Source organism: Phodopus roborovskii, unplaced genomic scaffold, assembly GCF_943737965.1.
Source record: "Phodopus roborovskii unplaced genomic scaffold, PHOROB, whole genome shotgun sequence".
In the NCBI taxonomy this organism is placed as follows: Eukaryota; Metazoa; Chordata; class Mammalia; order Rodentia; family Cricetidae; genus Phodopus; species Phodopus roborovskii.
The window spans coordinates 6,706,045-6,724,764 of record NW_026126645.1 but is presented as its reverse complement, the minus strand read 5'-3'; the positions used below and the strand labels follow the sequence as shown (position 1 = coordinate 6,724,764).

Below are 18,720 nucleotides of genomic sequence, written 5' to 3'. Positions count from 1 at the left end.
GTCTATGTGACTAATTTTCTTCATGTTTCCCCATAGGTCATCTTCAACGTCAAAGAAATAAATTTCCTTGAATAAGAAAACAATATTCAGTCAGGTGGTGGTAGCTCACACCTTTAATCTCAGCACTTGGGAGGCTGAGGCAGGCGGATCTCTGTGAGTCCGAGGTCTGGTCTACATAGTTAGTTCTAGGACAGGCTCCAAAGAAATACAGAAACCCTGTCTTGAGGGGGAGGAGGAGAAAACAATATTTGTGGCAGTGCATGAGTAGCTTTGTGTAGCTCATAGTCACCCGGCAGCATCTCTGGTCCTAGCTTCGCCTATGGGAAGGTTGGGAAAGAGAGCAGAGAAAACCTCCATGCTCTGCAATCACACGGGGACGATTCAGGCCCACCATGGGGATGAAAGACATGTAAGTGAAGCCAGGGATGGTGGCTAACACTCTGAGGCCCTGATCGAGTCCCCTCCCCTGTGGCTGGTCAGGGCTATCACCCACTCCCTGGTACCCTTTGAATTCTGGGCACCAAGGCTTCGCCGTGTGGTGTGTAGGTCAGGTGGAGTTGTGCCAGGCAGCCCTGCCACTCACTAGCAGTGTGATTGGAGGACCCGAATAGTCTCCAGCACATCTCTTAGACAAGTCGAACTCTCCCACTGCTCCTAACGCTCACCCCATGGGTCTTCCTGTTACATGGAGTAAACGGAGTCATGCAGGGCTCAAGTTATCCCATCAGTGGATCTGTGTGTCAGGGCTAGGATTTGAACTGCACAATTCTCATCCACTGAGCTGACCCTGAAGACTGGATTGCCACACATAGGAGACAGGATCTACAAACTGCTTAGCTAGTGCCTGGCACAGAGCCCTTAGAAAGGTTGTCACAGTGTGAGTTCAGGCATGAGAGCCTGAGTGAGATGGCTAGACCCTCTGAGTTTCCTGTTGGCAGCTGAACCTGGCTATTCCCAGGGCCCCTTCCCACTCCACAGAGAACTTCAGACACCTCCCTCCCAGCCTCCTAGATTGACAGCCCATGACTTAGGTGACTGGGCGTGGAGCCAGGAGGTGGGGACCAGGCTCAGGCAGGCTCCCCAGGTTGCAGCGTGAAATTAAAAGGGAGGAGAGAGCACCAACCCATTAGAACGCACGCTCTGACCCGGCAGCCAGGTGTCCCCAACAAGAGCTGGGGATCCGGGGAGGCAGCCGGGGCTCGTGGCTGCTGGGCACCTGAGCTAGCCCGACCAAAAGGCTGGGATCTGAGCACAGTATGGCCTCCCAGAGAGCTGTGAAGCTATCTCTGAAGAAGTCCACTCATGCCGTGTGTGTGGTAGGTGTGGAGACGCTGGTGGATGTCTACAGGTAAGGCATCCTGTGTTTAGGTGGGGGATCCCTGGGTCAAAGGGTATGCAGGAGGGTGTAGGCAGGATGGTGTTCTGAGGCCAGAGAAGGTACAGCTGGCTTCCAAGCGTGGGATGGAAGGGGACAGAATTTGCCCAGGTACTCTGGGGTCAGGACATTGGGTCCAGTCCCTGGATGAGGGTGACCTCAGAAGATTACGCTGAGTCCTGGCCCAAGCACTGTCTGGGTTCTACATGCCAGTTTTCAAATGCAGCGGCAGAAGGAGCTGGGGCTCAAGCCAGGGAAGAGGGTTGGGCCCCCCCTTCTCCCTCCGTCTTGCCAATTTTCCACCTCTCTGTGGTTAGGGGTGTGCATGTGACATCTTGACCCTTGGAGGCCAGCCAGGAAAACCAGAGTGACTGGGATTAAGAGGGAGTGGCCAAGGGACAACTCAATGACTTAATTTAGGAAATGATCCTGGAACAAAGCCTGGGACTTGGGCTGGCAAGAGATGATGATGGTGATGGTGGATGATGTTGACTGTTGGAGCAGCCTTGATGGTGGTTGTGGTAGTGTCATTAGGGACATCTGAATAGGACAGCCATGACATCAGTTTCCTTCATCTACCTGAATCTTCCCTTTCCTGATCTGCTTAGACAGGGATGCCAAGACCCAGGACAGCCCCAGTTCTTTGCCTGGCTTGTGGGGAAGTTGGCTATGGTGATGTCTGGGGCTTCTGGATCTCTAGGTGGGGTCTCTTCCATAGGGAGCTGAGGGCTAGGGATTCCCAGGTGCCATCTGAACTCAGATTCCCTCTTGGGGCTCAGTCCCTGTGTTCACCCAATGCTATATTTTATGCCTACTTGGATACCACTGATGCCTTGTCTAACTGTCCCCTCCCAAGTAGTGACGTAGGACCCCTGATGACAGGGATGGGGAGGAACAGACAGGAGATCTGGAAGGCAGACCTTGAGTACCTACTGCTGGGACAGGAGGTCAGGCTGTTCTCATCAGACCTATTGGCTAGTGGGAGCATATCCACTTCTGTCCATTTAGCATAGAATTCAAGATTTAATGAATAGAGAGTCCATTAAGTGGAGCTGGAGGGAGGGGAAGGAAAGAGAGACACATAGAGAGAACTTTTTGCTACTTCCCAGGGCCTCACACATGCTGGGCAAATGCTTTACTCTGGAGCCAGCACCCGGTACATTTTCAGCGATGGCATGGGGCATGTGTATCCTGCACCCTGCAGTTTAGCTGAAGCTCAACTGAGACCAGCCTTCCTGTACTGCATCTGGCAGTCCTGATTTGACACTGATGCCCATAGGTCCCACTGCCGATCCCAGGCCCCTGCTCTCACCTGGGGACAAGGTTGTTTCTAGAAGGTTCTATTAAAGCTCAGCCTTGTGTTACTCCACAGTACTTAGCAGAGAGCCAGGTCTGCCTTCTGTTACCACCTTATCCCGGGGTCCTCCTGGCCATGAACCTTGATTGGATACCCTGAGCCCCCTTTGAAGCTTAGCATGGAGGTTATACATACAACTAATGCATCCTGGTCCTGCTGGTCCCTGGCTGTGTGACCTTGGGCATGCCACTGCACTTCTGAGAGCCTGCCTCTGCCTCTGAGGGTCAGTGGAAATGTAGCAGTACCATCATCATGGGTCAGGGGTAAATGAGACATGCATGTGCAGGATTTCCATGGTAGGTGCCTGGTAGGCTGTGCCAGCTGTGGACACCCCCACTTCTGTTCTTCCCAATGCTCCTCAGAGGTGGGAGGGGACAAGGACAAGGTGAGGTATGTGGTGGGAACACCAACCCCTTAGCATCCTTCAGCGTGATGGGCCCAGATTAAAGCAGACAAAGCTCCTTTGGCTGTGGTGTCCCTTGGCTGGCTCTAGGAGGGACTGAAGTGTCACTCTGTACCATGAATGGTGGCTAGCGTCACAGCTACCCAGAGTTTACAGGGGAGCACAGGAGTTTGCTGTGTGACACTGAGGAGGGTCCTCCTGCCCAGTGCCTTGGATGGACAAGGCAGTAAAGCTTGCAGGAGCCTGGGGCTCCCCGGGGCCCGGGTGGGAGCCAGGCCACACTTGATGATGAGTGATGAACTTGGGGCCCCACCAGCCCTTTGCTTGGTGACTAGCTCCAGCTGGGGCCAACCAAGGGGCTTAGAACTGGTCTTGTTTGCTGATAAGCCTGGGGAAGGTTCCCCCAAGTGGTTGGTGTGCCAGTCACCTCAGCTGCCCAGGGTTTGAGCCTCCAGGTGATGGCACTTAAGGTGACATCAGAGGAAGTGATTAATTCCCCAGGGGCTGCATGGCTTGGCCATTTGGAAAAATGTTTATGTGGGGGGTTAATTGTGTGCCATGGGGTACCAGACTCAGCAGGTGCTGTAGACCACCCCAATTGGGCTAGCTCAGCACCCTTACCCTAATATCCCCATGAGCTATCTCAGTACCTCGATGCCTATTCCCCAGCAAGCTGTGCCTTCCATCCCCAATTGCCTACTTCGGCACCCTGACCTCCTCACCCCATTGGGCTACTCCAACACTCACCTCCCTTTCAGCAAAGCAAAGCAAGGTCGTCGGGTCCCTATAGCTCAAGTTTGGGATGAAGAAATATGGAGCACTGTGAGCCTCTCAGATGAGCCACAGGGAGGACCATGCCTGATCATCTCCTGGGCTTCCTGAATTCCAAAACCAACAATGCCCTGCAGTGTGTCTGTGTGTCTGTCTGTTTCCTGCAGTGTGTCTGTCTGGCTGTTTCTAGTGCCATGTGGATAGTGTTCTCAGCACTCATGGGCCTATGGGGATGCTGGGCTGGTCTGCCAGGGAAATAATTATAGGATTGATGGGATCCTAATTCGAGTGACGGACAGGCTGTAGGCGCCACTGAGACCAGCCTGTCCTTGCACCTAAAGAAGGAAGAGTGATCTTATTTGGAGGTCATGTTCAAATGCTTGCATTCTTGTTCCCAGACTATATGAGGTCATTGAGAGGAGTTTCGGGTTTCATGGTGACCTGAGGGCCATCAGATGTGGGACAGCAAGTGGACAGTGGGCATCCCCTCTGCATAGAGCGCTGGCATCAGGCAGGATGAGTGACACACTTGTTGTTCCACCAGCTAGGTGGTGGAAGCAGGGGGATTGCAACCCAAAGGCCAGCCTGGGCAACGGAGTAAGGCCCTGTCTCAAAAAGTAAAAAGAGCCCTGGGGTGTAGCTCGGTATACAGTGCTTGCCTGGTGTGCAGCAGCCCTTGCTTTAATCCTCAGCTCTGTCAAAATGGAAGACCTAATATTGGTTGGCCTCAGAGCTCCCTTCCTTCCGTTCACAGACACAGTTCCTCAGCACCAGCTGCCACCAGCTGCTGAGCTGGCTGGGGATGCATCCCTCGGGCCTCTCCTTTCTGTCACTTGGGTTCTGGTGTGTGAATTGTTCCTTCGGTCCTCTCCTCCTGGGTTCTCAGCAGCCTCGCATTCAAGCCCTGGTCCTGCTTTCTCCTCCCTGGACCCAAATCCTTCTGCTCACTTGGGGCCAAGGCAGGGAAGGGCTGTGGCCAACCGGGCCCAGTGCTTGCTGACTTGAGCAGCAGAGCTGGATGGGGATGGCGGCCTAGGTCACCTACCCTTGGGATGCATCCTTTTGTCCAGTGTCCCCTGTACCTGTGGGCCTGCCCCCACCCCAGGATGTGTGGGATAGGGACATGCCAAACTGGATAAGGATGCTAGACATCTGGATGGAACCCAGTTACAAGAGGGAACGGCCAGGATTCCAAAGCACCCAAGTCTGAGGCTGATACTGAGACTTGTGGACACAGGCAATCCTGGCCTTGTAGAAAAGACAGATTTGTTTGGGCCTCCAAGTGCACCCTGGGCCCCAGAGCAGAACCCCGGTCATTCTGTGTTTATCATTCAAGGCCACTGGAAACAACTAGCAAGTGCTTCCAACAAGCCCTGGACCAAACTTCCTGGCTTAGGTCTCCGGCATAATGCTATTTAGTCTGGACAGAAGAGAGGTCACAGCTCCACAGGGAACTCTGCAGAAGGGCAACAAGCAGGCTGTGAGCCAAGTTGGCCACCAAGGCTCTGGACATGGATGAGTGTGGGCCCAACCTCTGGGCCTAGTGAGGAGAGAGGAGGGCTAAATCCTCCCCTACCCCACCCTACCAATACTCACCTGGTTGCACGATACAGGAGGAAGTGCCCAGAGGTGGCCAATTTGGTGGCTCCTCAGAACAGAATAGCCAAGGGATCGTACTGGTCCTTGCAGGCTGTGTGACCTTGGGCCAGTCACTTAGCCCCTCTGAGCTTGCTTTCTCTCAGGCTAGCCAGGTGGGGGTGACATCACCTATTGTGTGCCTGTGCAGTTGGCACCTTATTCTCCCATTTAACTAGTGAGGAATTTCATCACCCACAGGCCTCAGATCTACTTTGGTGAGAGGAACATGACTCACTGCACTAACTTTAAAGCAGGGCCCTTTCTCTTGGGGCACTTTGGTTCCAGGCTCTAGTCTTCCTCTGCTTCGAAGAACAAGGAGTGGCAGCTGCCCCCTGGGCCCCTCTGTCCACACTGTGGGGAGGCCTGCCTGTCTCCGGCCACCCTCCTGGGCTTGCTAGGCAGCCTGCACCGAACAATGACAGGGTGTTGCAAGGTACCCATGAGCCACTGATCTCTATCTTTGGGAGGGAGAGGTCACAGACGCGCCCAATATGGTGGAGACCTTAAGGAAAAGTATCCATATGGTGCCGAGCCAGCCATGGCCTTTCGTGACCCCTGCCAACTGCAAATGGCTAAATGGGGGCAAAGGGATAAAGCCAAGGCTGGCTGGTGTCTGAGTGGCACTTCCCTCCTGCATACTCCCTCCACCTGGTTGAAGAGTCCCCTGCTATTGCCCCCCTTCCCCCCCCCATGCCATCACTCAGCACACACTCAGGCCTGCTTTGCTGGGCTCTGGTACATTGAGTCCACCTGGCCTGTGCTGGCTGTGGGGAACTCACTGAGAGACAGGGTGCTGGATGCTTTGTTCTTGATCTTTGTGTGTGTGTGTGTGTGTCTGTCTGTGTGTGTGTTGGTTCCTCTGTATGTCCATGTGGAAGTCAGAGGATAATCTTGTATTTCCTCGAGAGCTATCACCCTGGCTTTTTTCAGACAAGGACCTGGATCTTGTCTATTAGAATAGATTCTCTAGAAGGTAATCTCTGGGAGTCCTCCTGTCCAGTCTTCCTGGATGCATGAGCCAGTACACCCAGGTTTTTATTTTAATTCTTATTAATTTTTACCTGGATGTGTGTGTGTGTGTGTGTGATTTTATTTGTTTATCTATTTTAAGATGATTCTTGCTACATAGTCCAGGCTGGCCTTGAATTCCTAACCCTCCTGCTTCTGCCTCCTGCATGCTGGCATCTTAGACATCTGTCACCGCTGTAGATGTGGGTTTGTGTGGCGGTCCCGGTGGTCTGGACCCTTAGTCTGCTGAGGGTGAAGGGGTCATAGCAGCACCCTCATCCATGGGTCCCTGGCTCTCTTCCTGTGTGGTGCCCACCCCTCGTGCCTCTCAGGCCCTGTTTGTAGCAGCAGTGGCCATGGCTGCTGGGAGTCCCTACTACTCCTATTAACTCTCACAGAAAATTTGCAAGGCGGAGGTCACTATAATATCTATTTTGCAAAGAAAGTAAGACACAGAGAAACTGAGAGACTTTATGAAGTCATACAGCCTGTAGCTGCTAGGGCTGGGGTTTGAACCCAGGTCGGCCTGATTCCAGATTCTGTAGTCTCTACCTCAGGGGAGGCTGATCTCTGAAAATTTGCTAAGCTGCAGGGTCTGTGTGAGGAGTGTGGTGAGGGCAGGACAGCGGGCATACTGTGGGCTTAAGTCTCATCTCCGCACCGTATAGTCCTATGTGACCACTTGGGAGTTACCTCTGCACTGTGTACACCCAGGTATTATCCCTGTTCTACAACAGATGGCTGGGGATGGAGTCAGAGAGCATGGCAGGAGACAAGGTGCCTTTCTGGGTGTCATTCTTCAGTGTCTTGTGGGGCCCACACCATGCAGTATGAGGGGACTCAGGTTTCAAGAGTGGAAGGACCACTGACTCTGGGGACAGGCCAACCTGGGGGACTGCCAGCTGGGTGCCAGGGTCTGACCCGCCACCAGTCCGCAGCTCCCGGTCCCCTGGCCCCATGACCTTCCCTGTGACCTTCCCTGTTTCAGTCCATGAGACTGCATGCACCTCCGGCTCCTGCCGGGCCACTGCCCCGCCCAGGCCTCTCACAAGCCCTGCCCACCCAGCTTGTGCCCTAGTTGCTGCTGATGCCCAAGTTGTGTGGGTGGGTGGGTGGCACAGAGATCTTGTTCCTCCTTCTGAGACCAGGTGACAAGTTTCCTAGCTGCAGAGCTACATGTAGCCTGCAAGGTAGAAGTCTGCAGCCTAGCAGGAAATGTAACTACAGGGAAACTTGTGGGGAGCTGCCGGGTGTGGGAAATGCTAAGGCCGCATCCTGTTGGGGTGGGGACTGGCTAAGATGAGCTCTGTGTCCCTGTGACCGCTGACAGCACATAAAGTGAGTGCTCACTGTTCCTGGAAACAGAAAGTCATGTTCTGACCTGAGCTAACCTTGAGAGGATCAGGAGGATAGTTGGGGGACACCGACAGGAACGGGGGCGTTCCTGCTTGCTTCTCCAGGCTTGCTCTCAGGGAAACCTCTGTAAGGAGCATGTATGGGAGTTTGCCAGTTCCAAGTCCTTCCTCCAACATCCCATGTGATCTCTCCTCTCTCCCTTCAGCAGGACATGCCCAGGTCACACACTTCTTAAAATATCAACCCATGTGAGAGATGGGAGGTAACCGTGTGGCTCCCTGCTGTGCGACCTGAGGAAAGTGACTTCACCTCTCTGTGGTGAAGTAGAGATGAGGTCAAGAGTATCACAAACTAAGCTAAATGGGATGCTTGAAGCACCCACACCCACCCACACACACACACACACACACACACACACACACCCAGCAGTCAGGACAGATGTCCCCAGCAGGTAGGCAGGCACACCCTGACTGAGTGAGTGGGCACACTGCAGAGGGCTGATGCTCAGCCTCCATCTTCACTCCCTCCAGCCCACCCTCACGCCCCCTGGGACTTTCCAGGTTCTGGTGGCCTCCACCGAAGCTGGTTTGGCTAGTTCTCCTCCAGGCACCAGGCAGGAGACCCTACAGGACAAGACAAATCAGGCCGGCACCCCTGCTTTCCAACATACAGATAGATCTGAAGCAACCGCAGTGTTCAGGCTGTAAAGGAAGAGGGGACAGGCACGCTAGGCCAGGGCAGGTGCCTGTGTAGACCAGGCTGGCCTTAAACTCACACACATCTGCCTGCCTCTGCCTCTCCAGTGCTTGGATTACTAGGGGGATGAACCACCAGCCAGCCCTGTCCCTGAATTTTAGAAAGAAGTTTTCCCTTGACTGTGAGTCTGGGGACCGCCAGATTTTCATACTTCTGGGAGCTTCCCTGCAAGATACCCCACAGAGAGGCAGCGGGGAGGCATCAGGCATGGCAATGTATGCAGGAAGTAGATCCAACTGTGGATTTCCTAGGCTTACCGAGCTCCCACACATGCCTGTCACTTAATTCATGGCCCACCCACAGACCTGTAATGCCAGTCCAAAGCCTGAGGGCTAGGAGGGGTAGGGCCAGGATGCCAAGGGAATGAGAATCTGAGGACACACAGCACTCTTCTGGCAAAACCAGCCTCTCTCAGGCACCACAAGAAATAGCCAGGACGGCACTGCCATCCTTGGACCTTGCTGAGCACTTGCTACTGACTGGTCAGGGTGAGGGTGGCCAGAGCTTTGCAAGCAGCGGGATTGGGCTGGACAGGCCCCTCCACGCTTCAGGGAAGGGCCCTGCAGGATACGGCACCTTTCCAGCTGCGACAAAGCACCATGATCAAGGCAACTTATACAAGGAAGCATTTAATTTGGGATCATGGTTTCAGAGGGTTGGAGTCTGTGGCCATTACAGCAGGGAGCGTGGCAGGCAGGCAGACACAGTGCTGGAGCAGTAGCTGGGAGCTCACATCTCATCCACTAGCAGAAGACAGAGGGAGAGAGAGCTAAGGATTTTTGAAACCTCCAAGCCAACCAAGGCCACACCTCCTAATCCTTCCATCCTTGCACCAACTGGGGATCAAGCATTCAAATATAGGACCCTATGGGGACATTTTCTTTCAAACCACCGCACCTTCCATCACTGCCTCTGTGAAGCTGCTGACCGAAGGGGAGACACACACCATCTCAAGCCACAGTCAACTCGCCCTCATAGTCAAAGACAATAGCATTATTGGTGAGATAATGATCAGTCTGGGGCAGACACTACTGCCCTTGTCAAATTGGCTACAGGAGGGGGAAATGGGGTCTCCAGACTTTACTAGGCACTCGTCAATAAGGAGTAACATACAGTGTGACAATTGTAGGATATTCCTTGTTTATGTTAGTAAGTTTCACAATACACGTGTTTGCATGCGTGTGCCCCCTGAGAGCTGTTAAACCCGGGGCTGGGAGTGGGGCGGCAAAGGACACACTGGTGAGGCTGGGTGGGAGGGAAGCAAACAGCCTGGGGGCTTGCAGCCAGTTGGGGAGTTTCAGGCAAGAGGGGAGAGGGTCTGGGGATGGAGTAACTCTGGTGGCCTGGGTAGGGAGGAAGGCTGAGGCCTGGGTGGAGGTGTGTTCCAGAGACCATGGGAGTAGGGGGGCAGGAGCTGTCTTATAGAGGGTGCCCAACAGCCTGGTGGCAGTGAAGGGAGCCGTGATGGTCAACATGGGTGACATTTGCAGTGTACATGAAGGAGAAGGAAAGGTGGGGGTGTAGATGACACTCTTGGTCCAGGCCAGGCACGAGCTTGGGTGGGACTGAGACAGGCGTGATAGGACACAGGTGAAGTGTAGGTGCCATGCCCTGGGGGAGAAGGGGAAGGTGGCAATAGGTGTGTGTGAGAGAGAGAGAGAGAGAGAGACAGAAAGAGAGAGAGAGTGCTCAACAGTCAGGCAGTGTCAAAGGTCATAGTCAAGGTCAGCAAGCATAGTCCCAGACAATCCATTGTCTCTAGAACAGCTCAGAAACTGAGTGGAGAGCGGACCCTGGCAGCTGCCGGAACTAGAACTAAGCCAGGCAATCAGCAGAGGGAAAGCTGGGCCCCAAACATCCCAGGACCAAAGCTTCAAAGGCTGAGAGGGTCAGGTGCAGAAGAAGGCCCAGGGGACTGAGGCCTGGTGCGGGGGGTGTTGGGATTCAGAAGCCCCTACATGCTAACAGCAGTGCAGCTCACAGCCAGTTGGTCCTCTGGGCCTACCCCAGAGAGATAGATGCCTGAGGCTGGATGGAGGCAGCTGCATTGGAAGCCTGGGGTGGGGGTAAGGATTCACAGGGGCTGATGCCATTGACAACAAATAAAGCCCGGGATTGACAGACTGCCAGTGCTGGGAGCTGGTACCTTCCAGGGGCAGGGGCAGGGGCAGGGGCAGAGTGACAGCCAGCAGTGGGGGAGGGGCCCTTGTGCAGGCTGAGGTCTGCACAATTCAAGGACGGGAGGATCAGGGTTATATAGTGAGTTCAAGGCCAGTCTGGGACATCGAGGAGCAAGGACTGGCTGGGGCCCCAAGCCATGTGGGCAAAATGGCAGTAGCCGTGGGGATAAGGCTTTGGGAAGGCATGGCCACTGTGGAGGCAAGTTGGTCCCTGGTGGTCAAAGGGACTCTAAATCAAATGATCATGACATCTGGAAGAAGTAGAGGGAATGGGATGTGTGGTTTCCGTGGTAACGGAAGTACATCAGGGGAGGCCTGTGGTACTCAGGGGACTCCTCTGCTTCTGCCTTACCAGCAGAGTGGGGCTGTGGTGAGCCATAGGGTGTGACTGAAGGATTTGTGGCCATCATCGCTATTGTCAATGAAGACAGTTACTTGGTGGGACAGGGTGACTGTGAAGAGGGCTGTGGGAAGGTTTTTTCCAGAGCCTGGATGGATTCTGGAGGAAAGGGTAGAGACCTGGTAGCGGGGGGTTATGAGAAAAGATCTCCCGCCTTGTCTATGTAGTCTGGGGGCCTCTGCAAGTAGACCTGTCTGTCTTCAGTGACTTTGTCAGCATTGAGACGATATGGTAGAGAGCCCTGGCCACTGGCGGGCAGGGGAGAGAGACATGCATGTGTGGCCCCTCTTCTGATGTCTCCTCAGGGAGGGGGGCTTTGTGGAGCCCAAAACCAGGCTAGAGCCTGACATAGAGGTAGGCAGTTTGTATCCATCAGCTAATACATCTCCCCAGGACCCGCTGGCTTGATTCTGCGTGCACCATAGCCTGAGTCCATCCTACAGCTATGGCTGCAGAAGGACCAAGCAGGTGGCCCAGTAGCAGATTGATGGCCCCCTGGGTCAAGAGCTCTGGAGCTTCAGCTGGGCACTGGGTGTCAGGTGGACAGGGAGAGGCTGCTGTAGGATGGGGTACTGTAGCCCCACTCAGTGCAGAGGGGGCTGAGGGAGCCCTGAGGTTGGCAGAAAATGGGAACCCATTTCTTCCCTTCCCACGTGTCTGCTGAGTGTCTGATCTCTCTCCGGGGATCCAGCAGCAAGCTAGGCAAACGCTGCCCTCTGGAACTAGCAGGACAGCTGGACAGCGACGGGCAGTGTTGATAAAGCAGGGGAGGGCAGGTGAACAGGTGACAAAGCCTTAGCTAGGGGGGTGGAGGGGTGAGTGTCTTAGTTTCTCTTCCCATTGCTGTGATAAAACACGACAGATCAACTAAAAGGAGGAGGGGCTTATTCCAGCCCACGGTTCGAGGTGCAGCCCATCATAGTGAGGGGTCAAGACACCAGGGGCTTCCCAGCTGTCCTTGTATGCAGTCAGAAGGGTCCCTGAGAGAAGCCATACTTCTGCCCAGCCCTCCCACAGTTCTTATACAGTCTGGGATCACCTACCCAGGAAATGGCCCCACCCATAATTAAGACGGGTATTCCCACACCAATTAACAAATTATCTTTTGAAAAATCTACTTTTGCGCACGTACACGAGTGAAGGTCAGAGATAGTTGGTTCTTTCATTCTGCCATTAGGGCCTGGGAAATCGAACTCAGATTATCAGGCTTGGCTGCAAGCCCCTTACTCACTGAACCATCTCAACAACCCGTTATCAATTAATGTAACGAAGACAAGCCGGGATAGGTATGCTCTAAGGCACAAACTGCCAGATAATCCCAGATGCTGTCAATTGACCCGAACCATCTGAGAGGGGAGTGGGAAAAGGTACAATTTAAACAGAGCTGTAAAGTCTGAGCCTTGTGGATGCTGGGGGGCAGCATTCCCTATATGAGGGTCCTGAAGCAGGAAAGTGTGGTACCCTCATGAACCAGCAGGAAGGACCATGCGGCTAGAGCAGAGAGTTGGAGGCAGGGGTCCCCAGCCCACTGGTAAGGGGTGCCTCCTAAACTGACATTTCAGCCTCTACCTCCCATGGCCACTCTCTGAGTCCCTCAGTCTCTCCCTCCCCTTTCCTTAGTGATGTGCCCAAGGGCGCCAACACCTTCGGGGTATCTGGGAGCTCTGAGGTGAAGATCTACATGGTGTATGATCCTGCACGGGTGGCAGAGCCCACAGGTCGGGCCCACTGGCCCCTGGATGCCAGTGTGGATGTGGTGGTGGTAGCAGACACAGCCAGTAAGGACTTAAATGACCTCAAGGTAAGTCTCACTTGGGCTGGCTGATATCCTAGCCTGAGTCATCTCAGACACGTCTCCACAGACACCCAGACCTCACGCACCCAACACCACACAGCACACGGGAACAACCTGGTTACCCCTCAGATTCACACAACTCAATGCCACTCCCTCTGGGCTCCCCAAGCAGGATTCCGTGGCCACACTCACGTGTGCTCTCACAGGGGCCCAGCGCACCCAATCATGCACACAGCAAGGCACCTCTGGCTGACCCCTCCCTGCTGACCCTAGTGTCTCCCATACATGATGTTCCCTCAACCCCTGCCCAGTGCTGTCTCCAGGATGGGGCACGGCTCTGCGCATGACAGGGCCTTGTGGCAACCTTCCCTGGAAGGAATCCTGTCACGTGTGGGTCAAGTGGGGTAGGGGTAGGAGTCTGAACTTTGGCAAAAATCCTGACACTTGGGGCTGGAGAGATGGATCAGAGGTTAAGAGCACTGGCTGCTCTACCAGAGGTTCTGAGTTCAATTCCCAGCACCCACATGGTGGCTCAAAACATCTGTAATGAGATCTGGTGCCCTCATATGATGTAGATAAAACACTACATACAGGATAAATAAATAAATATTAAAACAAACAAACAAACAAAACAAAAAAAACCCTGACACTTACTGTGATCATGGGACCAGGGTGATCATTCCCTCAGTACAGAGAATGGAGGATGCCGAGACAGGTCAAGCTGCTTAGGCCAGCAGGGACAGTGGCCCCTCTCTGTCTGTCCCTCTCATATCCCAGAAGGTCTTGGAGTCACCATATTCTTCTATGTAGCCCTCCTTTCTCCCTCCTCAAATAGTTTGGCACTCTGGAGCATCACCCCAGGGTGATTGCCAATGAGTTTCGCCTCCTCTCAAACAGGGCTGTAGGTGTGGCCCCCATGACCCCTGCCTCCCCTTCTCTCAGGATTGACTTCTTTCCCAGGTGAAGGTGTCGTACTTCGGGTCACAGGAGGCTGCTGCCCTGGGCCACAGCGTGCTCTACCTCACTAGTGTTGGTGAGTCCCGCTTCTGCCTGGCTGTGGAAGCTACTGGAATATAGTGGAGGTGACTGAAGGTTGTGGAGACAGCCGCCTCTCCTCTCTACCTCCTGGGAACACCAGACATCTCCAGGACTTCTAGGATTGACACCCAGACATGCTTAGAGCCATTAGGGTCTAGAAGTGTCACTGCCACCAGCTTGAGCCACAGTGGCCTCCTCATGGGAGTCCGGCACGTCTCTGGATCCCAGAGACCCAACCTAGAACCACAGAGAGCCACGTGCCTCATTCACCCAGAGCTCACAGCAACCTCCCCTAAGGACAACAGACCCTGCCCATGGGTGCCCAGTGACTACAGTTAGGGGCCCACTGCATGTGGCCTAAAAACCCAGGGCTACCAACACACGTGTCCCTCCAACACCAGAACTACCAGTGACACTCTAGCCAGAGCCCCAGTGCCAGTGCGTGGGTTCCCGGATATGGAGTCTCCAGAATTCCCATCAGCTGGGGTGGGAGCCAGGATGGCTGGGCCTGCCGTCACAGGTACAGAGACAGGTGACCTGTCTGCCCTTTGCAGATGTGTCCCTCGATGCTGACACAGGCCGCATAGGCAAGGTGAAGAAAAGCTCGGGTGACAAGGTAAGACCCTGGGTACCCCAAGAGTGTGGAGCTGAGGCAGACCTGGGTGATCTTGGCAACAGAAGAGTGGCCAGTATCCAGGATCTGTACTGTTGATGGACAGATGGGCAAAGTGGCCCAAGTGAGCAGTAGTTCAGGCCGTGTGATACATGCTGTGTGACTGCTGGGGAAACACTTACCCTTTCTGATTTGGCTTAGTCTGTTTGCTGCAGTTTCTACTCGGAGGGTTTTATCTGGACCTCTCAACATGACAGGGGCTTCATGAAAGACCGGATGACCTCTTTCTGGTAGAAAGGGGTAGGGTATTCAGTTACAGCTAGGCCATGAAGAATGAAGGAGAATAGAGTTGTCCCATGGGAAGTATGCAGCTATGTAGGGGCAGGAGGTATAGTTTGTAGGGGAATACCCAGAGAGACAGCCTGTATCCCAAGGCTTTGTGGACAAGGCGGAGCAGGACACCCGAATCACTGTGTAGACTATTCACTGCCCAGTGTTTCTCTGGGGGGAGAGGGAGGGCTGTAGGCGGGAGCTGCAATGAAAACCATGGGCTGGGCCCTGGCACAGGGGTAGCATCTACTCAGAGGGGTGGGCAAGAGTACCATGGAAGCAAACAGTGGCTGTGCAGTCCCAGAGACCTGGGTTTGGAGACTGACTGTGCAACATAAAAGTTCCCTCTCGGAGTTTCTCTTTACTTCCTTGCCAAATGGAGAAAACGTAAAGGGTACTGGGGACGGTAGTGACCCCAGAGTCAGGCAGCTTGGTCCTCAACCTGGAAGGACCTTCAAGACCCCGATGAATTGGACCCAGGAGAAGGATGCTGGAATGGGGGAGTCTTCTTCGTGGAAGTCAAGGTGTAGCAGCTTGTGTCTTAGGGAGAGCCAGAATGTGGCCATTTCAGTATGCGGTGGCGTCACCCTGTTCCACCACTGCGGGTGTAGACAGAGCTACCACATCTGGCCGCATCTGGCTGCACAGGTTGTTCCCTGCACCCCATGTCCATGGTCCCTCTTTAAATCTTTAAATGAAGCCAGAACATGAAAGTTTCTGAGCTAACTACTGAGCCAACCCAGGCCATGTCTAGTCCCAGAACCCCTGGCCTTGACTAACCCCAACTTTCCTGTCTGCCGCAGAAAACCTGGCGCTGGGGCTCTGGGGGCTCTGGGGCTATCCTGTTGGTAAACTGTGACAGAGACGTCCCTGGATCCAGGGAGGACCTGCATGCCAGCCATCTGAGGTCGCTGGAGGGTGAGTGACAGCAGGCATGGGAGGAGACACATGGGCAATGTGTACCAGGCTTTCTTTTGGGCCACCAAACAGCTCCCAAATCATGGTATGGAGACTTCTTAGCTATGAATGCTCTGCCTTAGCTTAGGCTCATTTCTTGCCTGTTTCTCTTCATCTACGTTTTGCCTCGGGGCCTTTTACCTTTCTTTCCTTCTGCTCCTCCTGTCTGGCCAGTGTCTGCCTGGCTTCTGGCCCTGGGGGTGTCTCTCTCTTTTTTTCCCTTGTTCTCTCCTCCTTCTTCTCTCTAGATTTCTTCTCCTACTTATTCTCTCTGCTGGCCAGCCCCACCTATCCTTCTCCTATTGGCCGTTCAACTCTTTATTAGACCATGCAGGTGCCTCAGACAGACAAAGTGAGACACAAATGCAACACATCTTTACATAAACATGCATCCTCCTGTGTGGTTAAACAAATGCAGCGTGAGCAAAAGTAACACACCTTTACACAGTTCAAGTAATATCCCACAGCACGAGCAAAAGTAACACACCTTTGTCTAGTTAAAATACTATCCCACAGCTGGACGGGGGTGGTGCACGCCTGGGGAGGCAGAGGCAGGTGGATCTCTGTGAGTAAACCAGGCCAGCCTGGTTTACAGAGCGAGTTCCAGGAGAGCCAGGACCAATCCACATAGAAACCCTGTCTCGAAAAACACCAAAATAATAATAATAATATTCCCCAACAGTCTTGGTTGGGGAGGAGGGCGTTTGTCTCAGAAGTCACTCTCCCAGACCTGCAGGACATGTCCCCAATGGTGCTGAGCTGCGGTGGCCCCGATGAGGTCTTTGAGGGCCACAAGCTGGTCTTGAAGGTGTCTTTGCCCGATTCCAGAAGGCTGAGGGTCTTCTGTGCCCGAGGTGAGTAGCAGTGGCCCATCTCATCCCCTTCTTCCTTCCTCTGCCACCTTTCTGTAACTCGTGTCTAGTGTGACTACTCCACTGGGGAACAGTATGACAAGCCACGGATGGGGTCCAACAGCTGGTCCCAGTGCACAGAGAGAAAAACAGAAGCTCAGACACACAAAGTCACTGTCACGCAGCCAAGTGGGTTGGAATGAGAGTCCCAAGCCAGGCTTCTTGGGCACCAAGGCCCCTCCTTGACCCTGCATGACTTGTTGGCTCCTCTAGCCAGTCAGTCAGCACCAAACTCTTGCTGTCTGGTGGCCCCACCCCAGCAGGTAAGGAGGGCAAGGGTCCTTGGAGGCTAGGGCCCAGGACCTGGCTTCAAATCCTGGCTGAATTGCTAGATTTTTCTAATCAGAATCTGCAGTGTTAGTGGACTGAGGTGTAGTTCAGTGGCAATATATTTAATCGCCCCAAATAAAAACCCAGCCACATCAGAAGCCACTCCCGTCTTCTGTCACCACAAACGAGATCCGTCCATTATGTGGTACGCAGGATCACTTCATTGTGTTCTGTGGGTGTGTAATAGCGCACCTATGGAAGTACTTGATTTGACATAATTTGTTTATAAGCACTATGGATGGACATTTGGGCCACCATCACCTTTTGGGCCAGATGCTTTTCTCTAGTTATGTCAATTCACTTGAGGCTCAGAGAGGTCGAGTCATTGGGCCAAGGTCACAAAGCTTGTAGAGCTGGAAGGGAACTTGAGTAGAGCTCGCCAGAGGTGCCCCCCCACATGAGCCTGACCCTGTCTCCTTAGGTGGGACCTCCCTCTCCAACTACAAGCAGGTGCTAGGACCCCATCACCAGAGCTATGAGGTAGAGCGGCACCCCGGGGAGAGCAACATCCAGTTCTACGTGGAAGGACTCGTCTTTCCTGACACCAATTTCCCAGGGCTGATCTCCCTCAGTGTCAGTCTGGTAGGCACAGAGGTAAGTACTAGATGAGGGCTGTGTCAAGGGAGGGGTGTGGGGGGACAGAGGGCAGCCGGGAGCCCACAAAGCCACTGAGCACTCCTCTCTCCCAGGCCCTCTCCGAGGTGTCACTCTTCACAGACAGCGTGACCTTCCGAGTGGCCCCCTGGATCATGACCCCCAACACCCAGCCACCCCTGGAGCTATATGTGTGCAGGTAAGCTCCTTCCCAACCCCACCAGGCCCAAACCGGAAGAGTAAGAAACAGTGCTGTGTGGTTGACCAGCCTTCATTCAGGGATGGCATCACAGCCTTGAGCTGCCACAGTAGAGGTCCTACCAAGTCAGCAGCACCAGCTGTAAGTCTGCCGGCTCTCTGCCTGTTACAGAGGCCCAGGCACCCTGAATTCAGGCTGGGTGGTGGGGTCAGGTGTGGTGGTACAGGCCTGTAATCCCTCACTTGGGAGGTTGAAGGAGGCAAACTGGGAGCTCAAATCCAGCCTCTGCTACAGGAGATCCTATCTCAAAACACAACAAAACAAAATCTGGGTGGTGGAGCTGAGCCCTGCATGTGTGCCAGGAAGGACCTGGCCTCACCTTTCTGAGGTCACTTTTGCATCTTCTGAGGCCACAGGGACCCAGTCACAGGATCCATTGAGTCTTGCCTATTCTGGGTGTCCTGGTCCTTTTGCTGTGCCCTGGTGTCTAGTGGCCTCTGCTGGTCAACACTTGAGATATCACAGAAAGGAATGGAAGATAGGGTCTGCAGAGCCAGATGCAACTTCATAGCAAAAGGGTGTTGTGTTCAGGGTTATCTGTCCGCCTAGAGTGTCCCAGCCTTCTGTCTTCTCAGAGACCTCACCTCACTCTCTGCTCTGAAAAGACATGGATAGCCCACTATCCATGGATGCTATCTCCATCAGTGAT

The 18,720-nt window shown here is 53.9% G+C and overlaps 1 protein-coding gene across 1 annotated transcript in view; it reads left to right on the top strand.

Moving 5' to 3' along the window:
- The first annotated feature begins 1,196 nt into the window (after positions 1-1,196).
- Padi1 (peptidyl arginine deiminase 1) overlaps positions 1,197-18,720 on the top strand; it is a 31,001-nt gene continuing 13,477 nt past the window's right edge. Inside the window, exons 1-8 of the mRNA XM_051173746.1 lie at positions 1,197-1,348; positions 12,865-13,045; positions 14,000-14,072; positions 14,632-14,693; positions 15,824-15,938; positions 16,706-16,831; positions 17,640-17,812; positions 17,908-18,011. Of these exons, the coding sequence (XP_051029703.1) occupies positions 1,257-1,348; positions 12,865-13,045; positions 14,000-14,072; positions 14,632-14,693; positions 15,824-15,938; positions 16,706-16,831; positions 17,640-17,812; positions 17,908-18,011 (926 nt within the window). The 5' untranslated portion in view covers positions 1,197-1,256. The remainder of the gene's footprint in view (positions 1,349-12,864; positions 13,046-13,999; positions 14,073-14,631; positions 14,694-15,823; positions 15,939-16,705; positions 16,832-17,639; positions 17,813-17,907; positions 18,012-18,720) is intronic.